The sequence below is a fragment of the Oncorhynchus nerka genome, linkage group LG13, assembly GCF_034236695.1.
Source record: "Oncorhynchus nerka isolate Pitt River linkage group LG13, Oner_Uvic_2.0, whole genome shotgun sequence".
In the NCBI taxonomy this organism is placed as follows: domain Eukaryota; kingdom Metazoa; phylum Chordata; class Actinopteri; order Salmoniformes; family Salmonidae; genus Oncorhynchus; species Oncorhynchus nerka.
Window position 1 is genome coordinate 72,964,617 of NC_088408.1, and position 19,784 is coordinate 72,984,400.

General features: G+C 41.5%; 3 protein-coding genes across 5 annotated transcripts in view; all 3 read left to right on the forward strand.

The window, feature by feature from the left end:
- Positions 1–43: 43 nt before the first annotated feature.
- cfap251 (cilia and flagella associated protein 251) lies at positions 44–10,086 on the forward strand. The gene is made up of 21 exons (XM_029678118.2): positions 44–202; positions 637–922; positions 1,021–1,161; positions 1,347–1,456; positions 1,549–1,657; positions 5,004–5,084; positions 5,203–5,280; positions 5,373–5,417; positions 5,526–5,728; positions 5,910–6,098; positions 6,193–6,443; positions 7,171–7,322; positions 7,450–7,623; positions 7,756–7,943; positions 8,049–8,163; positions 8,313–8,476; positions 8,553–8,643; positions 8,764–8,907; positions 9,093–9,321; positions 9,513–9,614; positions 9,725–10,086. The coding sequence occupies exons 2-21, from the start codon at positions 656–658 to the stop codon at positions 9,874–9,876; spliced, it is 2,985 nt and encodes a 994-aa protein (XP_029533978.1). The 5' UTR covers positions 44–202; positions 637–655; the 3' UTR covers positions 9,877–10,086.
- Positions 10,087–10,333: 247 nt separating this feature from the next.
- On the forward strand, positions 10,334–18,014 carry LOC115140066 (B-cell CLL/lymphoma 7 protein family member A). 3 transcript variants are annotated; one of them, XM_029678122.2, is made up of 6 exons: positions 10,334–10,526; positions 11,369–11,450; positions 11,681–11,777; positions 11,869–12,048; positions 15,347–15,495; positions 17,259–17,343. In XM_029678122.2, the coding sequence occupies exons 1-5, from the start codon at positions 10,435–10,437 to the stop codon at positions 15,478–15,480; spliced, it is 585 nt and encodes a 194-aa protein (XP_029533982.1). In that variant the 5' UTR covers positions 10,334–10,434; the 3' UTR covers positions 15,481–15,495; positions 17,259–17,343. The 3 variants fall into 3 exon arrangements, with proteins under 3 accessions (XP_029533982.1, XP_029533981.1, XP_029533983.1); XM_029678121.2 differs by having other exon boundaries at positions 10,338–10,526; positions 15,347–15,450; positions 17,259–18,014; XM_029678123.2 differs by having other exon boundaries at positions 10,379–10,703; positions 15,347–15,450; positions 17,259–18,014.
- Positions 18,015–18,898: 884 nt separating this feature from the next.
- mlxip (MLX interacting protein) overlaps positions 18,899–19,784 on the forward strand; it is a 37,583-nt gene continuing 36,697 nt past the window's right edge. Inside the window, 1 exon segment of the mRNA XM_029678119.2 lies at positions 18,899–19,551. Within this exon segment, the coding sequence (XP_029533979.2) occupies positions 19,235–19,551 (317 nt within the window). The 5' untranslated portion in view covers positions 18,899–19,234.

Sequence of the window (19,784 nt, forward strand, 5' to 3'; positions counted from 1 at the left end):
GATGACATTCCCCTTTGCCAAACTCTTCACCTGAAGAAACATGTTACAACAAATGAATTGCCAAAATATGAAAAAAGTGAGAAGCCCAGACATCTGTTTTGCACGTGTTTGCTCTGGCCACTCCATTCTCTGTACAGCAAGCGTATCCAGGCAACAAGATGCTTTCAGACAAGACAGTGCTGTAGGTTCATGCGTTTCTGAAGTGAGTATTTTGTGATCAACTACAACTGTCGATTAAATATTTAGCTAAAACAGGGCATTTATAATTTACATTGTTTATTCGTCTTATTTCTTCGTCGTGAAGCAACTTGCTGCACCCCTTTAAAGAAACAGTCCACTTGCTAATAGCCTGCTAGTTAGTTTACGCTAGCTAGCTAGCCAATTTATTATTGAACACTGTCATACCATGCTAACGTTAGTAGAAGTAGGAACCTAAGTAGGTTTCAAATTAGACTTGCAGAAAATAGCTATTAAACATAGCTAGATTGTGGGCGTAATACATTTAGATATTTTTCATCAACAAACTGACAACTAAGTACATTGTACTCCAATCGGTTTTTTTTTGTTGCTAGCTACTGCTCTCATGGTACCCATTCATTTCAAATTGCATTTGTCTATTCTCTGAAAATACACCAGGCCTGTGATGAGTTGAGTCATGTCAGGTGTTGGAACCGAGAGCAATGACCCCTTGCCTAGCCCTCCAGAGGAGCAGCAGGCCACAACTGGCCTCGACAAGGGTGAAGAGGATCTGCATCAGAGAAAAGAGGAGGATAGTAAAGGGGAGGGTGAAATGAGTGATTGTGTCAGTGGACAGAATAGGGAACCCAAGACAGATGATCAGAGTCCAACTGTCTCTCAAGTCTGCACAGCCACTAAAATGACACTGTTACCCAAGACCCCGCATGTAAAAACCCATGCACTGGTAAATTAAATTAGCTTTTTATCATGCAATTTTTTATTCAACTATATATCTAAGAAAAAAAGCACAATATCTGAAAAATGTAATGTGTTTGTTGACAGACACTGGAGTGGGCCTTTGGGATGAACAGGGCTCTTCCTGTCTTCAGCCTTCAGGACCAGGATCAACTGGTGATCCTGTATGGTGGCACCAATGTAGCCGTCATGTACGACCAAACATCAAATTCACAACATGTCCTTCAGGTAAGGCCCAGCAGTTGCCTAAATGCACTCACAAAGGTCAGAAGTAGGCAAAAGCCTGTGGGTATAGGGAGTGAGTGCTATGTCTATGCTGTTAGGAATGCCAGTGTTCAATGGCAAAGGTAAAGCCAATAATAACTGTTCAAGGCAAATAGTAATGACATAAACTTGAAGGTCACCTTCCACAGGGTCACAGCAGCCCCATTTCGTGTTTGTGTGTGAGTGAGGACAGGCGCTGGCTGGTGACAGCAGACCGAGGACAGGAAAGTCTGGTGATCATTTGGGACTCCTTTTCAGGGTAGAACTATATTCTAACAGTACATTTATATTTTTGATGTATCTGTTTCAATTTGTTATTCTGAAACAGTGGTTGTTTGGCTTATGTTTCAGGATTCCTGTGCGGACATTATTTGACAGTCACCCTGAGGGCGGTGTTGCAGCTTTGGCACTGTCAAAGGACTCCAAATACCTGGTAACAGTTGGAGCTGGAGATGTTCAGGTAAGCTCAGTGTTGGGGAAGCTACAATGGAAATATAGTTTACCAAACTACCAATTACTTCACACTGGAAGAAGTTAAGCTACACAAACGCTAACCTAAAGAAAAATATAGTTTACTTAACTAACGTTACTTTTAAAAAGTAGTTCACTACATCCAAACTACTTTGTGAAAAAGTATCATATCTAAATATAAAACCTCTTTAAAATAGCATGCCTGCCAAAGTTAGTATTTATTTTTAGTAATACCAATTACCTCACCGAAGACATTCCTTAACAACGTATACTCAGTCATAACAGACTTTATATGGGCAAATACATTTCATAGAATAAAAAGGAAGGTTTTACATTTTCCTAAATCTGAGAGTGGTTTTAACCTTCCAGACTTGGAATTGTATCAACTCGCCACCGAAGGCTTTTATTTGTGACATATAGTTAAATGTACTGAAGAGGAGCAATGGGTACATATTGAAGATGCACATGCTCATCCCCAGAATCTTTTTACATGTCTATTTTCAAAGGATAAAGCTAAAAACATTAACAACTTCATAGTTAAGAACACTATAAAAGTATGGAAGAAAAGAAAATGGATTCTATAAAATACAATATCCCACCCTAAAACACACCTTTATGGAACAGTCCTTGGATAGCTTTTCAGAATTAATCGATGAATTGGGCTACATGGAAAACTAAAGTCATAGAAACTGTCAATGACTTGGTAACAGGAAATACATGTATTTCCATGACAAAATTAAAAATACATTTTGGACCGACCAATGTAGATAGTATTAGATACACACAACTTAAAAGTTACATATCACTAAATGTCGATTTGAAATATTTTGGACATCAGAACAACCTTCAGGGAATCTTATTTGAGTCCGAAAAGGATGTTCATGTGATAGGGAATATATACCAGACCTTTAGAGATTGCATATCCAACTAACAATCTCTTAGAAAAAAAATATAAACTTGTCACGTCCTGACCTTAGTTCCTTTTTTATGTCTCTATTTTAGTTTGGTCAGGGCGTGAGTTGGGTTGGGCATTCTATGTTTTGTTCTGTGTGTTATATGTCTAGGTGTTTGACCTGGTATGTTTCCCAATCAGAGGCAGCTGTCAATCTTTGTCTCTGATTGAGAACCATACTTAGGCAGCCTGTTTTCCCACTATGGGGTGTGGGTAGTTGTTTTCTGTTTTGTGTTTCTGCACCTGACAGGACTGTTTTGTTTTTGTTCATTCTCTTTGTTATTTTGTTTTGTGTTCAGTTTAAATAAAATAACATGAACACTTACCACGCTGCGCATTGGTCCTATCCGTCATACTCCTCGTCAGAAGAGGAAGAAAACCGTTACAAAACTACTGGAACCAAATTATAAAAATAGATGATGTTGACACAGGATGGAGGGAAAGTTGGAGCATAACTAACGAAATTACAGTTAACAAAAATGCATGCATAATCCACTACAAACTAATGTATAGAATGTATTATATAAGAGACAAAATTCACAAATTCTACAGCACAAGGGCAGTCATGTCTCAAGTGTAAAACTAATAATGACTCAATAATCCATGCTTTTTGGGAATGCTATAAAGTCCAGAAGTTGTAGGCGGAGCTAGAAATTGGGCTGTCAGAAGTATTACAATGTAAACGTACTTTTAATCCATCTGTCTGCATATTTCCAGACATGGCATGTGGGGGTGTAGTTAGATAGAATAATGTGTAATTCAGCTGAACCAGCCGAGCTGCTCTTTTTTTTTTAAGGCCCATGTTAAAGTTGAGGGGAAACATAAATTGTGAAATATACCAGTATTTTTTTGAATGTTTGGATGAGTGTGTCTCCCAATTTGTAATGTTTAGGTTAGAGGCCGACCGATTCATCGGCATGGCCGATTAATTAGGGCCCGATTTCAAGTTTTCATAACAATCGGTAATCTGCATTTTTGGATGACGATTATTGCCGATTACTTTGCAATCAAACTTAACATAATCACTAGTTAACTACACATGGTTGATGATATTACTAATTTAACTAGCTTGTCCAGCGTTGCATATAATCAATGCAGTGCCTTTATCAACGAATCACAGCACATCAATGCGGTGCCTTTATAATTTATCATCGAATCACAGCCTACTTCGCCAAACGGGTGATGATTTAACAAAAGCGCATTTGCGAAAAAAGCACAATCGTTGCACCAATGTACCTAACCATAAACATCAATGCCTTTCTTAAAATCAATACACAAGTATATATTTTTTTAAACCTGCATATTTAGTTAAAAGAAATTTGTTAGCAGGCAATATTAACTAGGGAAATTGTGTCACTTCTCTTGCGTTCAGTGCAAGCAGAGTCAAGGTATATGCAGCAGCTTGTGCCGCCTGGCTCGTTGCGAATTAAAATTAATTTATGTTAGCAGGCAATATTAACTGGGGAAATTGTGTCACTTCTCTTGCGTTCAGTGCAAGCAGAGTCAGGGTATATGCAGCAGTTTGTGCCACCTGGCTCATTGCGAACTGTGTGAAGACAATTTCTTCCTAACAAAGACCTAATTAATTTGCCAGAATCTTACATAATTATGACTTAACATTGAAGGTTGTGCAATGTAACAGCAATATTTAGACTTAGGGTTTCCACCCGTTTGATAAAATAGGTAACGGTTCCATATTTCACAAATTAATGTTTTGTTTTTCAAAATTATAGTTTATGGATTTGACTATATTAATGACCTAATGCTTGTATTTCTGTGTGTTTATTATATTATAATTTAGTCAATGATTTGATATTTGATAGAGCAGTCTGACTGAGCGGTGGTGGGCAGCATCAGGCTCGTAAGCATTCATTCAAACAGCCCTTTCCTGCGTTTTCCAGCAGCTCTTCGCAATGCTTGAAGCACAGCGCTGTTTATGACTTCAAGCCTATCAACTCCCGAGATTAGGCTGGCAATACTATAGTGCCTATAAGAACATCCAATAGTCAAAGGTATATGAAATACAGCTTAGCTTTTTTACATGGCACATATTTCACTTTTACTTTCTTCTCCAACACTGTGTTTTTGCATTATTTAAACCAAATTGAACATGTTTCATCATTTATTTGAGACTAAATTGATTTTATTTATGTATTATATTAAGTTAAAAATAAAAGTGTTCATTCAGTATTGTTGTAATTGTCATTATTACAAATATATATATAAAACTTGTCCGATTTAATCGGTATCGGCTTTTTTTGGTCCACCAATAATTGGTATCAGCATTGAAAAATCATAATCGGTCGACCTCTAGTTTAGGTGTATGTTGTTAATTGAACTTAAACACACAAACAGCGGACAGGACTTTCTGATCTGTTCACAGCGAGTTTGTATATGGGACTGGACAAATGAGACAGAGGATCCATTGTGTGTAACTGACCTCAACCCGGAGTATGGTTTTCAGGTAAGCTTTTATGGTCTCACTATATTTAAAATAGTGTATATAATTGAATACATTCATATGATAATATCTGCAATAATGTATAACTTTACAACATGTTCTGATTTAAATTCCTTTTCAGAATCACATCATTTTTAATCCCAACGACATTACTCAGCTGCTCAGCAACAGTGAGAGCCAAGTCTTATTTTACACCAGGGCAAGTACCACAGTTTTATTTTGCTCTGGGTTTAACACTGCTACAGTTATTAGCTAGCGTTACAGTATATGATTGTCAGTTATATCTTTCAGGACAAACAGCACCTTGATTATATTGCCCCAGAGCTCTTGGACAAGGTAAGGACGCTACCTGTTTAGTTGTTTATAGAACCTGTAATCATGTCATTGTAATAATCATGTAATAATCTCACCTTTCACTCTGGTGGTTTTACCATCTTTTCAAAGACTTTCAACAAGGTTGTGGGCATGCTGAGCCAGTCTGTGTTCCACTGGAGGGGGCTTCAGGCCCTCTCGGCCACCTCCGCAGGCAACTTGGTGCTGTGGGACATGGTTAGGGCCTCCTCTACCTCAAGACCCCTTGTTAGGAGAGCCATCAAGCTCATCCCCCTCCAGAAGGACGGCATTACCGTGCTCACTCTGACTGACAGGTGAACATGCAACATTCAAGGTTTCAAACAATGCTGAAACAGGAGCTTTATCTTTCTGCTCGGAGTTCAACTCCCTTACCACTATTGAAGTATTGTTATTTGTATTGCAGCCTGGTATGTGTAGCTGTTGTTCTCTAACTGTTGCTCTCCTTGTATATCCCCATGGTCTTTGATTCCTTAGCTTCATTGTGACTGGTGACACTCTGGGCCATGTGAAATTCTATGATGAGAACTTCAAGCTCATCAGCTGGTACAGTGAATTCAACCTGGACCCAATCACATCAATCTCCTTTTCCAAGGAAGTTCCACCCAACAGAAGCCATGGTTATCTGGAGGACTGCACTCTGGAAGCCAAGATGTTTGTTATCCGGTGAGAATCAGTGTGATGCCAGTTTGTGCCCCAGTGTATGTGTAACGTATTTGCTTTGTTCTCCTTCCCCCTCTAAACCCCCTCTCGTCTGTAGGAACTTTGTCCTGTCTACAGTCAACTCGACGGTGGTACATGTGAATGCACAGTGTGGTGTGCTGCAGACGTTGCTGCGTGAGCATTGCGAGGCACTGCATGCTGTGGCCTGTCACCCCCAGCAACCAGTTGTTGCCATGGGTAGCCACAGCGGCATCCTGAAGGTGTGGGACTATGAGCGCAAGGTGTCCATCTGCAGCAGGGTCTTTGAGAAGGAGAGGCATATTCAGTGCATCGCCTATGACCCCCAAGGTGACCCAGCAGAGTTTTTTTTTTGTCTGTTTAATTTCCTATACAGTAAAACTATATTCATACGTAGAAAGAGCTCACATTTTCTCAAATTCAATTTGTGGTGTATGGATAACTCCCCTTAGAACATATTATCTGTCTGTGTGTGAGTTGGCTCAGCTTTGACCAGGCTATCTTGTGTGTGTGAACAGTGGCGTAAAAATACTTTAAAGTACTACTTAAGTATTTTTGGGGGGTATCTGCACTTTACTATTTTTACTTTTACTCCACTGCATTCCTAAAGAAAATAATGTACTTTTTACTCCATACATTTTCTCTGACACCCAAAAAAGTACTAGTTACATTTCGAGGGCACAACAGAACATTTTTCCATTTCACACATCCCTGGTCATCCCTACTGCCTCTTATATGGCGGATTCACTAAACACAAATGCTTCATTTGTAAATGATTTCTGAGTGTTGGAGTGTGCCCCTGGCTATCCGTCAAATAATAAAACAAGAAAACACATTCAGTCTGGTTTGCTTAATACAAGGAATGTGAAATGATTTATACTTTTACATTTACTTTTGATACTTAAGTATATTTTAAACCAAATACTTTTAGACTTTTACTCAAGTAGTGTTTTACTGGGTGACTTTCACTTTTACTTGAGTCATTTTCTATTAAGGTATCTTTACTTTTATTCAAGTATGACAATTGGGTACTTTTTCCACCACTGTGTGTGAATAGGATTTTATTTGGCGGTTGGCTTTGCCAGTGGATCTGTCCATGTACTGGATGCTTGCACATTGCTGAGTGAGGCAGAGGAGCGCTTCAACTTCAGCCAAGACTGCATCACTCACATTACTTTCTCTCCAGACTCCCTCTACCTGGCCACAGCGGTGAGCAGACACACTATGTGGTTCTGGTATTGGGATAGGGAAAGTAACAGGTTTGAGCCCACTACCTTGAAGCCTTATAATCAAACTGAAGTTGCATTTTCCCCTCCTGTTTTGTTGCTACTGTCAGGATGCTGGAAGAGCGGTGATGGTGTTCTGCTTGTACACCGGTAAGAGCATGCAGCGCTGGAAATACCTGGGGAGACACCACTCCCACTATAAGCCCATCAGGGACCTCCTATTTGGGGTGTACCTGGACAGCACCCAACCCAGACTACTCTCCCTGGGCATGGACCGCAGGCTTGTGAGTCCCAATCCCTCACACTTATTATAGGAGGACTCTAGTTTACTTACATGCCATGTTTCTTCACATGTTGAACCACTAGACATGCTGACTCACTTTGGATAACTTTGCCTTGGTGTGGTGATTGCCCAGGTGGAGTATGACCTGCAGAACAGCAAAGTCAAGGATGAGCTGCTGATCCTGAGCTCTGAGCGCATTGAGCAGAGTGCTGTGCCCACCTGTATGTCCTGGTACCCACCCCTCACCACAGAGGACTTCCTGCTCACCGCCTCGGACCTTTACAAAATGAAGCTTTTCAATAGCACCACCAAAATGTGCAGGTCAGCGGCCAAATAACATGATTAGTACTCTTATTTTTGGCCATCTCTGTGTCATTGGGGTGTAGTATAAAGGCCACAAATGAATACTTCTGGTTTCTCTTGCAGAAAGACACTCCTTGGTCCCACATACGGGTCTCCAGTTGAAAAGATGGCCATGCTTCCATTTTCTAAGGACCATGGCCCTAGTGCTCATTACATGGCATACATCACAAAAGACAAGGTAAGTGTTGATTCACTCCCAATCATATCAAACCACCTTCTCCTAAGTCAGATCAAATATGTCTTAATTTAAGGGCCAGACTTGTGTGTATTTGTTGCCTAATGAAGAGATACTGGTTTCAGTGTAACTTGTCATTGTTCTTTTTCAAGGTAGGTGTCCAGATTCTGCCTATTGATGGGAACCCCCACAAGTCCTCTGCTCTGATCTGCCACCCAACAGGGGTGTCTGCTATGGCCTGCTCCTATGACAGTCGATATGTCTTCACTGCTGGGGGGTCTGACTGCATAGTCCTCTCATGGGAGATTAGTTTAAAGTGAGTAGACCCTTCACTGAATAGACCCTTGAGTTGTCCTGTTGAACTGAATCGTTATTTCTTGTTGTGTGTTTAGTGCATTAGAGGCTGCTGCATCCCTGGGTGGAAAAGAGCTGATCCCCTTCTACAGCCTCCTGGATGGAGGGAGAGACGGGGAACTCTTTAGAGTAGGTTAAAGTCATATATTTATCATGTAACCATCAATATTCATAACTGTATAGTGGATACATCAGTTGTTATGGCTGTACAATACGTGTTTGTTCTGACACTTTAATTTTTCTCTTTAGGAAATGGAGGACTTTTTCTATTACTGTCAGCTGCGTAACCAAGGTATTGACTCCATGGAGATGCGACAGGTGTCTACCCGAATCCCCCTAGCAGAGGTCCCCTTTGTCATGAGGGCTCTGGGCTTCTTCCCCACTGAGCAAGAGGTACAAAGTCCTCAATGAGGACTAATGTGATGACTAGGCTAATTTGGAAATGATTGATCAATCTATGTCTTTGATTATTTTCTGTTTTCTTACCTGTTTTTCAGTGATAATAACATCTTCAGTTCTAACAATGAGTTATGTTCAGTATAAAAGGAGTAATGTTTGTTGATCATGACTCTATCCAGCTGGAGGACATGCAGAACGAAGTCAAGTTCAGCAGGTATGCTGAGTCTGGGAGATATGTGACCAACATAGACCTGGAGGAATTCATTAAGCTCTACGTCAACCACCGGCCAGCGTTTGGCATCTCTAGGAAGGAACTGCTTCACACCTTCCAGGTCCTGGGTGACTCCTATGTGATGGGAGAGCCTGTGGTGAACAAGATCGAGCTGCTGGAACTCCTCCAGGACAGAGGTGTGCTAGTGTAGTTGCCTGTAAATCTGCATCTTCTTAGTCCCCACACATTTCTGGTTGCTGTGTCTATAATTCTATGCAGGGTAGTGTCAGTATCTACAATTTGCAAGCGTTGTGTACTTCTGTTCCTTTGTTCTGTGTCAGTGATGGGATTTCATTCTAATAACACGTCAACCCTGTTTTTGCCTCAGGGGAACACATGACTGAAAATGAGCTGGCAGAATGTTTCACCACACTGGTGGGACTAAATCCAGAAGGGGGGGGACCTGATCTGGGAGCTTTTGAATGTGATGGTATGTATCACCATGTCCAGTTTAAAGTAGTATCTACAAATCTCAAAATGAGACTGAAATTACACGGTTTTGATAGTCTACCATTAAAACTGTGTGTGTGTGTTGGACAGATGCAGAAGATGTGTTGGAGAGTGAGATCCCAGAGGTGATTTCCATGGAAACATTTGCAAGTGATATCCTGGGATTCCCCATTTATATTAAAGAGATTCTTCACTCTTCCCAAGAGGGAATGTTGTCCCCCTCAGGATCAGAAGTTGTATAGGAATTACATGTACTGCATGTGAAAGTGTGGGGCTCATTCTATAAAAGACTCATGGGAAGATTGTAGTTCATGAGGCACCCACAAACATGATTGACAGCCGTTTCCTTATGGGTGTAGTTTGATATGACCTTTTATTGGATATAAATTGCTAATAAAGATCAATTGAAAACATCAGATGTTATGATATATTAAAAATGTATAAACATTTAATTGCAAATGTATTTAATTTATTCATCCACTATAATTGTTTACCTTATTGTGTCAAGTAAAAAAAAGTCGAATTAATTCATCAATAGCCTATGCATTAACTAACTTTCTGGGAGACTTTCAAAATATATGCCAAAAAACTCGTCTGAAATAGCGCAACTTCTCTCCTGACTGTCAACAAAAACACCCAAAAAGTGTGCGTGCAAGCCATTGAGCAATAAAAGAACTGTAGAAGCGCTTTGCGCTGTTTACGGCGCAGGCGCGTTACTTCCTCCTAGAGCTCTATTCAGTGTGTTTGCGTTGTGTCTAAACTGCCGGCGAGTTTAATAAAATATTTTACCAATAGCAGCTATGTCGGGCAGGTCGGTCCGCGCCGAGACACGGAGTAGGGCGAAAGATGACATCAAGCGGGTTATGGCTGCTGTTGAGAAAGTACGAAATTGGTAAGAGGGAACGCGTTATCTAAGAGAGCAGCAATGCTAGTGGGGGGAGGAGAGACCAGGAGAAGAAAGAACGAAAGACACACTAAATCAAATTTGGTCGGATGCTACCTCGGCTCAGGTGTACTGCACCCTCTCGCCTTGATCTGGGAGGAGGTCGCCGCTTAAAACACTTATAATGTAGGAATATTACATCTAATCATACAAAAATGTGGGTTGAACCTAGAAGCCATTTCGTTGCAGTTAGATGAAGCCTTTGCTGTTCGAGCATTCTGTAATGCCCTAGAAGCCTGATAGATTACTGCTTTTTTACCGCTCGAATGCTATCAATATTAATTTCAGAGCCGTAGTTCGACGACAGCGGTATAGTGAGAATAGTTTATGTTCGCGGGGTTTTAAATTTAGCGCTTGGAGAGGTTCGTTCTTTTGTGTCCTCCAAATAGAGGGAGCGCGTGCGGTGGTGGTGGGTACACGAACTGTGCAAAGCCCGAATTGCTTTACAATTGTATTTTGTATGACTAATAATAGGCCCCTATAGTTAAATTAAGTTGAAATTTATAAAGTTTACTGTCATGTGGATTTGCTTGCAAGTAGCCTAAATGTATAATCACCACTAAATTTAGCCGAAATAATTTATTTGAGGCTATTATAGGCAGTCATTGGGTCTAGAAAGAAGTAACAACAAATTCCTAAACCTCAAATGAACTTGCCAAAGTAAATCTATCATGACATTTTCTATTTGGAATTTAAATTGATAGGTAACTAAAATATTGTGTTTTGTTGACATTTCAAATTGAATACATCAATTGCAAACAAGTTATTAATTCCTTGTGTAACTAATGCAGGGAGAAGAAATGGGTAACTGTCGGCGACACATCCTTGCGAATCTACAAGTGGGTGCCTGTGACTGAACCCAAGTCAAATGATGTAAGTCATCCACAGGGTGTTTGGGGGCACCACATTTGCTTAATAGTATTTGCAGATCCTTGTAGCATGATCAACAACATGTGCTTCCTTTCCTCATGTCTCTTCCCATTCCTAATTACATAAACTGGTCCACAATGATCTATTTTTTTAGATAAAGTACATCATTATGTCATTCTTAATAAATCTGTAATAAATAGCACCACTTCAGCATTGTATGTGCTATCTTGCAGAAGAGCAAAAACAAGAAGAAAGTCAACAACGACAAGTATGGGTCGGAGATCACAACACCAGAAAACAGCTCCTCTCCCGGAATGATGGATATGCATGGTAAGCTAAAAAAGGGCTAAATACTTAAAAAATTATGTTCTTTGGTTCATTAATAGTTGTAAATTCATCTGTCACTTTCTGTATCTCTCAGATGATAACAGTAACCAGAGCTCCATTGCTGACTGCTCTCCCATGAAGCAGGAGAACAGCAACAGTGCCAGCCCTGCCCAAGAGGCCATGGCAACTTCCCAGAGTGACAGCATTGAGGCCAAGCGTGACCAGAGTCAGTCCCCTGGCAAAGAGCAGCTGAAGAGCACAGACAGCAAGAGTGGTCAGTATATATGCTACCTAGCACAGAAAGGGAGAGCGCTGCCTTAGTTTAAACTAAACCATACACATACTGCAACTTGTCCTTGTTGGCCCTGCTCTTGTTCTTACCTCGAGGTATTTTCTAAGAGTAGTGCCAACTTGTCGAAAAATATGGTTTAACTTGACAGGCAGACTGCTTTCACCCAGCCCTCATAATCCCGGAATTGCACTGCTGTCTCAAGGTCAAAGGGGTACATGTTATGGCTTGTAGTGATGAGGTTCATAAAGAACATTAGGTGAACAAAATGTTCTTCGGTCTTCACCAATGTCATTGGCAGCATTAGCAACATTTCTAAGAATTAACCCATCACCATGCAGAGAATGGCTTTGAAAACATTGAGCAAGTTTTTGTTTAAATATTTCATCTAAAGATTCATATTGACAAACCATAATCAATGATGAGGTTATAGAATATGTAATTAAATGCTAAACATGGAAGTATTGTTAAAATTAAAATAAAGAGGGCATCTGCGGAGAGATTTGTTCAAGTCTGAGCATGTACTCTGAGCAACAAGAGTTTGTCAAATACACTATATATACAAAAGTATGTGGACACCCCTTCAAATTAGTGGATTCGGCTATTTCAGCCACATCGGTTTCTGACATGTGTATAAAATTGAGCACACAGCCATGCAATCTCCATAGATTAATATTGGCAGTAGAATGACCTTACTGAAGAGCTCGGTGACTTTCAACATACATTTACATTACATTTACGTCATTTAGCAGACGCTCTTATTGGTGCATTCACCTTATGACATCCAGTGGAACAGTAGTGCATCTAAATCTTTTAAGGGGGGGGGGGGGGGGGGGGGTGAGAGGGATTACTTTATCCTATCCTAGGTATTCCTTAAAGAGGTGGGGTTTCAGGTGTCTCCGGAAGGTGGTGATTGACTCCGCTGTCCTGGCGTCGTGAGGGAGTTTGTTCCACCATTGGGGGGGCCAGAGCAGCGAACAGTTTTGACTGGGCTGAGTGGGAACTGTACTTCCTCAGTGGTAGGGAGGCGAGCAGGCCAGAGGTGGATGAACGCAGTGCCCTTGTTTGGGTGTAGGGCCTGATCAGAGCCTGGAGGTACTGAGGTGCCGTTCCCCTCACAGCTCCGTAGGCAAGCACCATGGTCTTGTAGCGGATGCGAGCTTCAACTGGAAGCCAGTGGAGAGAGCGGAGGAGCGGGGTGACGTGAGAGAACTTGGGAAGGTTGAACACCAGACGGGCTGCGGCGTTCTGGATGAGTTGTAGGGGTTTAATGGCACAGGCAGGGAGCCCAGCCAACAGCGAGTTGCAGTAATCCAGACGGGAGATGACAAGTGCCTGGATTAGGACCTGCGCCGCTTCCTGTGTGAGGCAGGGTCGTACTCTGCGGATGTTGTAGAGCATGAACCTACAGGAACGGGCCACCGCCTTGATGTTAGTTGAGAACGACAGGGTGTTGTCCAGGATCACGCCAAGGTTCTTAGCGCTCTGGGAGGAGGACACAATGGAGTTGTCAACCGTGATGGCGAGATCATGGAACGGGCAGTCCTTCCCCGGGAGGAAGAGCAGCTCCGTCTTGCCGACATAGCACCGTCATAGGATAGCCACCTTTCTAACAAGTCAGTTTGTCAAATTTCTGCCCTAACAGAGCTGCCCTGGTCAACTGTAAGTGCTGTTATTGTGAAGTGGAAACATTTAGGAGCAACAACGGCTCAGCCGCGAAGTGGTAGGCCAATCAAGCTCACAGTACGTGACTGCAGAATACTGAAGCACTTAAAAATAGTCTGTCCTCGGTTGCAACACTCACTACTGAGTTCCAAACTGCCTCTGGAAGCACCGTCAGCACAATAACTGTTCGTCGGGACCTTAATGAAATGAGTTCCCATGGCCGAGCAGCCACACACAAGCCTAAGATCACCATGCGCAATGCCAAGCATTGGCTGGAGTGGTGTAAAGCTCGCCGCCATTGGACTCTGACGCAGTGGAAACGCATTGTCTGGAGTGATAAATCATGCTTCACCATCTGGCAGTCCAATGGCGGAATCTGGGTTTGATGGATGCCAGGATAACGCTGCCTTCCACAATGCATAGTGCCAACTGTAAAGTTTGGTGGAGGAGGTATAATGGTCTGGGGCTGTTTGGCTCAAGCTAGGCCCTTTAGTTCCAGAGAAGGGAAATCTTAACGCTACACTATACAATGACATTCTATACGATTCTGTGCTTCCTACTTTGTGGCAACAGTTAGAGTTGGGGGAAGTCGCTTTCCTGTTTCAGCATGACAATGCCCCCATGAACACAGCGAGGTCAATATAGAAATGGTTTGTCAAGATCAGTGTGGAAGAACTTGACTGGCCTGCACAGAGCCCTGACCTCAACACCATCAAACACCTTTGTGATGAATTGGAACACTGACTGCACTAACGTTCTATCGGCTGAATGGAAGCAAGTCCGCAGCAATGTTCCAACATCTAGTGGAAAGTCTTCCCAGAAGAGTGGGGGCTGTTATAGCAGCAAAGGGGAACCAACTCCATAGTAATGTCCATGATTTTGAAATGAGATGTTCAACAACCAGGTGTCCGTATACTTTTGGTCATGTCGTGTATTTGGAGAACAGTTTAGCTGTTATGTACTAGACTGGCGAGAAGATTGTGGGCTTGAACAAAGGATTTCACTAAGGCTTACTGTAGTTTCTGTAGTAATGAGCTGTTAAACCGGTCTGCCATGCTGTCGTTTGAGGACAGAGTTCAAAACTCAAACTACAGTACGTCCACTTGTCATTGATGCAGTTTTTACCACATTATAAGCTAAACACCCTTGAAAAGAGTGTTTAACATAATCCAATATCAACCCTTTGTTCTGCACATGGATGTGACTCCGCATTGTCTTTCTTGCCACAAGATGGTGCTGTAGTGTAGACTTTGAAGTCAGCTACAATGGGGTATTTGTGTCATCACCCAGAATTGGTCATCTCATTTTGGAGAAAATACAGGTTAATAAATCTTCCTGGGACATTTCGCAAACAGGCCTTGTCTACCAAGTCCTGCGATAATACACAGCAAGCAAGGCCACTGATTGCCGACTTGTTGAAACTTTTGTGGAAAGTGAATAACACAGCAAATTCACTTGCAGTTGCCCCTTGTTAGAATTGTATTTTATCTTTTGCTCAGAACTGTTACAGAAGTAGTAGGGATAGTATACAAACACTTGAATTGTTTTCTTATTATATTTGCTTAAAGCATATTGTCTCCCATGGTTATGCACTGAGACAGACACTCTGGTATTGCAGGAAATGTTCACCCCTCAGCATTTTCAAACACAAGCACACCTAAGAGAGACCGAAGGTCCACGGGAAGGAATGAACCATCCTCGGACACTCCTCAAGATTCTCAGGTGCTCCCCTCCACCACCATCCAAGACTAGAATATCTTTGTACAGGTATAGTGCATTTGGAAAGTATTCAGCCCCCTTGACTTTTTCCACATTTTGCAATTGACATCCCAGATCTGGGGAATGGTACCAAAAAATGTCTGCAGCATTGAAGGTCCCCAAGAACACAGTGGCCTGGAAGAAGTTTGGAAGCATCAAGACTCTTCCTAGAGCTGGCCACCCAGCCAAAAACTGAGCAATCGAGGAAGAAGGGCCTTGGTCAGAGAGGTGACCAAGAACCCGATGGTCACTCTGACAGAGCTCCAGAGTTTCTCTGTGGAGATGGGAGAACCTTTCAGAAGAACAACCTTCTCAGCAGCACTCCACCAATTAGGCCTTTAAGGTAGAATGGCCAGACAGAAGCCACTTCTCAATAAAAGGCATGTAAATGCCCGCTTTGAGTTTGCCAAAAGGCACCTAAAGGACTCTCGAACCATGAGAAACAAGTTTCTCTGGTCCGATGAAACCAAGATTGAACTCCTTGGCCTGAATGCCACTATCTCTACAGTGAAGCATGGCGGTGGCAGCATCATGCTGTGTTTTTTTTCAGTGGCAGGGACTGGGAGACTAGTCAGGATCAAGGGAAAGATGAATGGAGCAAAGTACAGAGAGATCCTTGATGATAACCTGCTCCAGAGCGCTCAGGACCTCCGACTGGGGGAGAAGGTTCACCGTCCAACAGGACAACGACCCTAAGCACACTGCCAAGACAAGGCAGGAGTGGCTTGGGGACAAGTCTCTGAATGTCCTCGAGTGGCCCAGCCAGAGCCCGGACTTGAACCCAATCTAACATCTCTGGAGAGACCTGAAAATAGCTGTGCAGCAACGCTCCCCATCCAACCTGACAGAGCTTGAGAGGATCTGCAGAAAAGAATGGGAGAAACTCCCCAAATGCAGGTGTACCAAGCTTGTTGCGTCATACCCAAGAAGACTCTAGGCTGTAATCGCTGCCAAAGGTGCTTCAACAAAGTACCGAGTAAAGGGTACTTCAGTTTTTATTTTATTTTTTAATACATTTACAAAAATGTCTAAACCTGTTTTTGCTTTGTCATTATGGGGTATTGTGTGTAGATTGATGGGGGGCAAAAAAACGATGTGATCCATTTTAGAATAAGGCTGTAACGTAACAATGTGGAAATAAGTCACGGGGTCTGAACTTTCTGAATGCACTGTCACTGCCAAAATAAAGGAAACACAGGAGTAAATGAGGGATACAAAGTATATTGAAAGTAAGTGCTTCCACACAGGTGTGGTTTGGTTCCTGAGTTAAGTAAGCAATTGACATCCCATCATGCTTAGGGTATAAAAATGACCAGTTGCCTATTATTTTGATTACCATGCCTAGAAGAGATCTGTGACTTTGAGGGGTCTCAAATGAGCATAGGGGGTTTAAAGGGTGTGTCTGTCTCAGTTACCAGAACTCAACCCAATTGAACACTTGAGAGATTCTGGAGCGGTGCCTGAGACTGCATTTTCCACCACAATCAACAAACACCAGATGGAATTTCTTGTAGAGGAATGGTGTCACATGCCTACAATAGCGTAGATTCTACAAGTGTCTGGAACTTTAAGGCGCATTGAAGCTGTTCTGGCAGGCCGTGGTGGCCCAACACCATAAGACACTAAGTTGATGATTCCTTTATTTTGGCAGTTAACTGTATGTTTTAGTCTATTAGAAATTTGATTGATGCAGTATAATGAAACTCATTTTGACATTAGTATTTTCATGAGAAGCTTAAATGTTTCCTGAAATATATTTTTTATTTTTGCAGGAATCTGAAGATGGCACTCCTCCCAATAAGAAGGGGAAGTTGGAAACTCCCTCAGATTTCCTCAAAACCAGCTAACTTATCTTTTACCATCACCAATTCCTTGATCTGTTGCCATGTCCTCAGCCCTCCTGTGTCTTAATTTCTTTATTCTTCTGAATTGGTCCAGGTGACATCCAGCACCCACCTCTACCCCAAAAAAAGACTTTAAAACTTAAACTAAACCAGGATCAGCTGGATGGGGCAGTGTCGACCTAAACTGCAGCTAAATCTCATTTTGCCACACATCTGCTATTTTTGTTTTTAAGTATATGTACATATATTTAGTTTTTGTTCATGCGGGTCAACACACTGTTTGAATCATCTTAAGATCTGTTGGTTCTGCTGCTGTTCTGTTTATTACTTTGACAGTAAAACATTTAGTTAATTTAACTAAAGACAATACCTACATATTTAGTGCCATTCAGTCAGTTGCATATCTATTTCCTTTTCTCATCTTACGGAAACTCACTTGTAGCATAGTCCTGCTACCAGATTAGTGTACCTTGAATTACCAGAATAATGAAAAACATGTTGATTTGTTTAAATTGTATGTATACTTCAATCTGGTATAACAAGTGCCCAGTTTTCGTTAACCTGTAAAGCATTTTTCAGTGCATATGTAGGCTGTTTGGTTATAGATGGCTCTTTGAATACCTCACTGGAGTCCAGCAGTGCTGGCAACACTATGTATAGATTATTAAACTAAGTATAACCTTTTATTTGCAAAAATGTAAGTAGCCTTTGCACAGCTAAAAATGCCATTTTAAATTATGGCCTGGCTACAGAAAGTCAAATGTTGACTGTTGTCTTTTGGGACCCTTATGTTATTTTATTGTACATACATTTCAGTTGGTATTGATTCTATAATGTAAAAATAAGTTTAAACCTGTTACACAGCTACAATGCAGAGTGTAGGCAGCATGTTGCCATATCATGTACACCAAGTTTGCCTCACAGGTAGTTTTATTTGGCCCCAGAAGTTTTCTAAACAAAACAATTTTATACAGTGCATTTGCGAAGTACTCAGACCCCTTGACCTTTTCCATATTTTGTTACAATAAAGCCTTATTCTACATTTCGTATTTAATTTTAGGAAAAGGCTGGAACGTAGAAAAATGTGGAAAAGATCAAGGGGTCTGAATACTTTCCGAGTGCATTTATACGGAATGTTCCTTGCTGGACCTGACTGTAAAAACACCAGGAAATTAGCACCAAGTGATTTTCATTTTGGAAATAGAGACACGTGATCGTATTCAAACGTAAACAAGGTTTGAAATTGTTTTAGTCAAATATCTGTTGCAGTCTTCAAATTATTTGTAATCATGTCCCGACCATTCGCTCAAGAAAAAGAAAAAACGGAATTTAGTTGATTATCTCTGATAATCATACATGTACACACATAAATACTTTAGCTATGTACATAAAGCAATCAAGATTAAACTTGAAAATATGTAATTTACAAACAACGAATGTCAGACACTCCTAGTCTGGGTACCAGTCTAACATTCTACTGTTTGTATTCCATGTCTACCAAACATGACATGGGGTGGAATTAAATAGATAGCTATTTACGCCTGCTACATTAGGTTAGCTGAACAGAGACTGGCAACCAGGCTAGTTATTTTGAGCCTGCTGCTCTCGAGTGGAGGGTGTTTCTGTGACTCCATCCAATCACGTTTGCAGACATGACGGAGCAGTTGGTCCCACTGGAAATCCCTCGACACTAGCAACACTTTTGTTAGCTGATGCTAGCCTACCAGAAAGAGGACATACTCCAAAGACTGGCTGCCAACAATTCAACGTGTATATCTCAAAGGGTCAAACAACACGGGAAAATGTATTCGAACATGCATGAATAATATTCACTTTGTTTTTAACTCGCTAACTATGAGAACAGCTAGCAAATAGGTCCAGAATAACAGTTAGCTAGCTAAAATATGGCTACCACTAGTGAGCTAAGACAATACCGACGTTCCACAGTGAGTGTCAAGCAGGAGCAGGATGATGACTCGGACACGGAGGAGTCTAATTTGGGGATTAAGAAATCGGATGGACGAGAGTCACAGATAATCCACAGTGGTCATTTCATGGTGTCCTCGCCGCACATTGAACACCCACCAAAAAAAGGCTACGACTTTGACACAGTCAACAAACAAACCTGTCGGACGTATCACTTCGGGAAGACCAGCACATCACATCTCTCCATTGACGCGTCCTTAACAAAACTTTTCGAATGCATGACCCTTGCATACAGGTTTGTGTCTTCATTCCTTCTCGTAAATAAACTAAAAGTTTAACTTTAGCTAACTAGATATCAAACTAGCTGTCTGGCCTTTGAAAGGCTAACAATGCAAGCATGTACCACCATGGCATTTAAAGATGGGCTACATTTTGAACTATGACTTGGGGTTTTCAATACATAGCTACCAAATTATCCTTAGTTAGCTGTTGTTTGGTTTTCTATTTAAGCAAAACACAAATTGGACG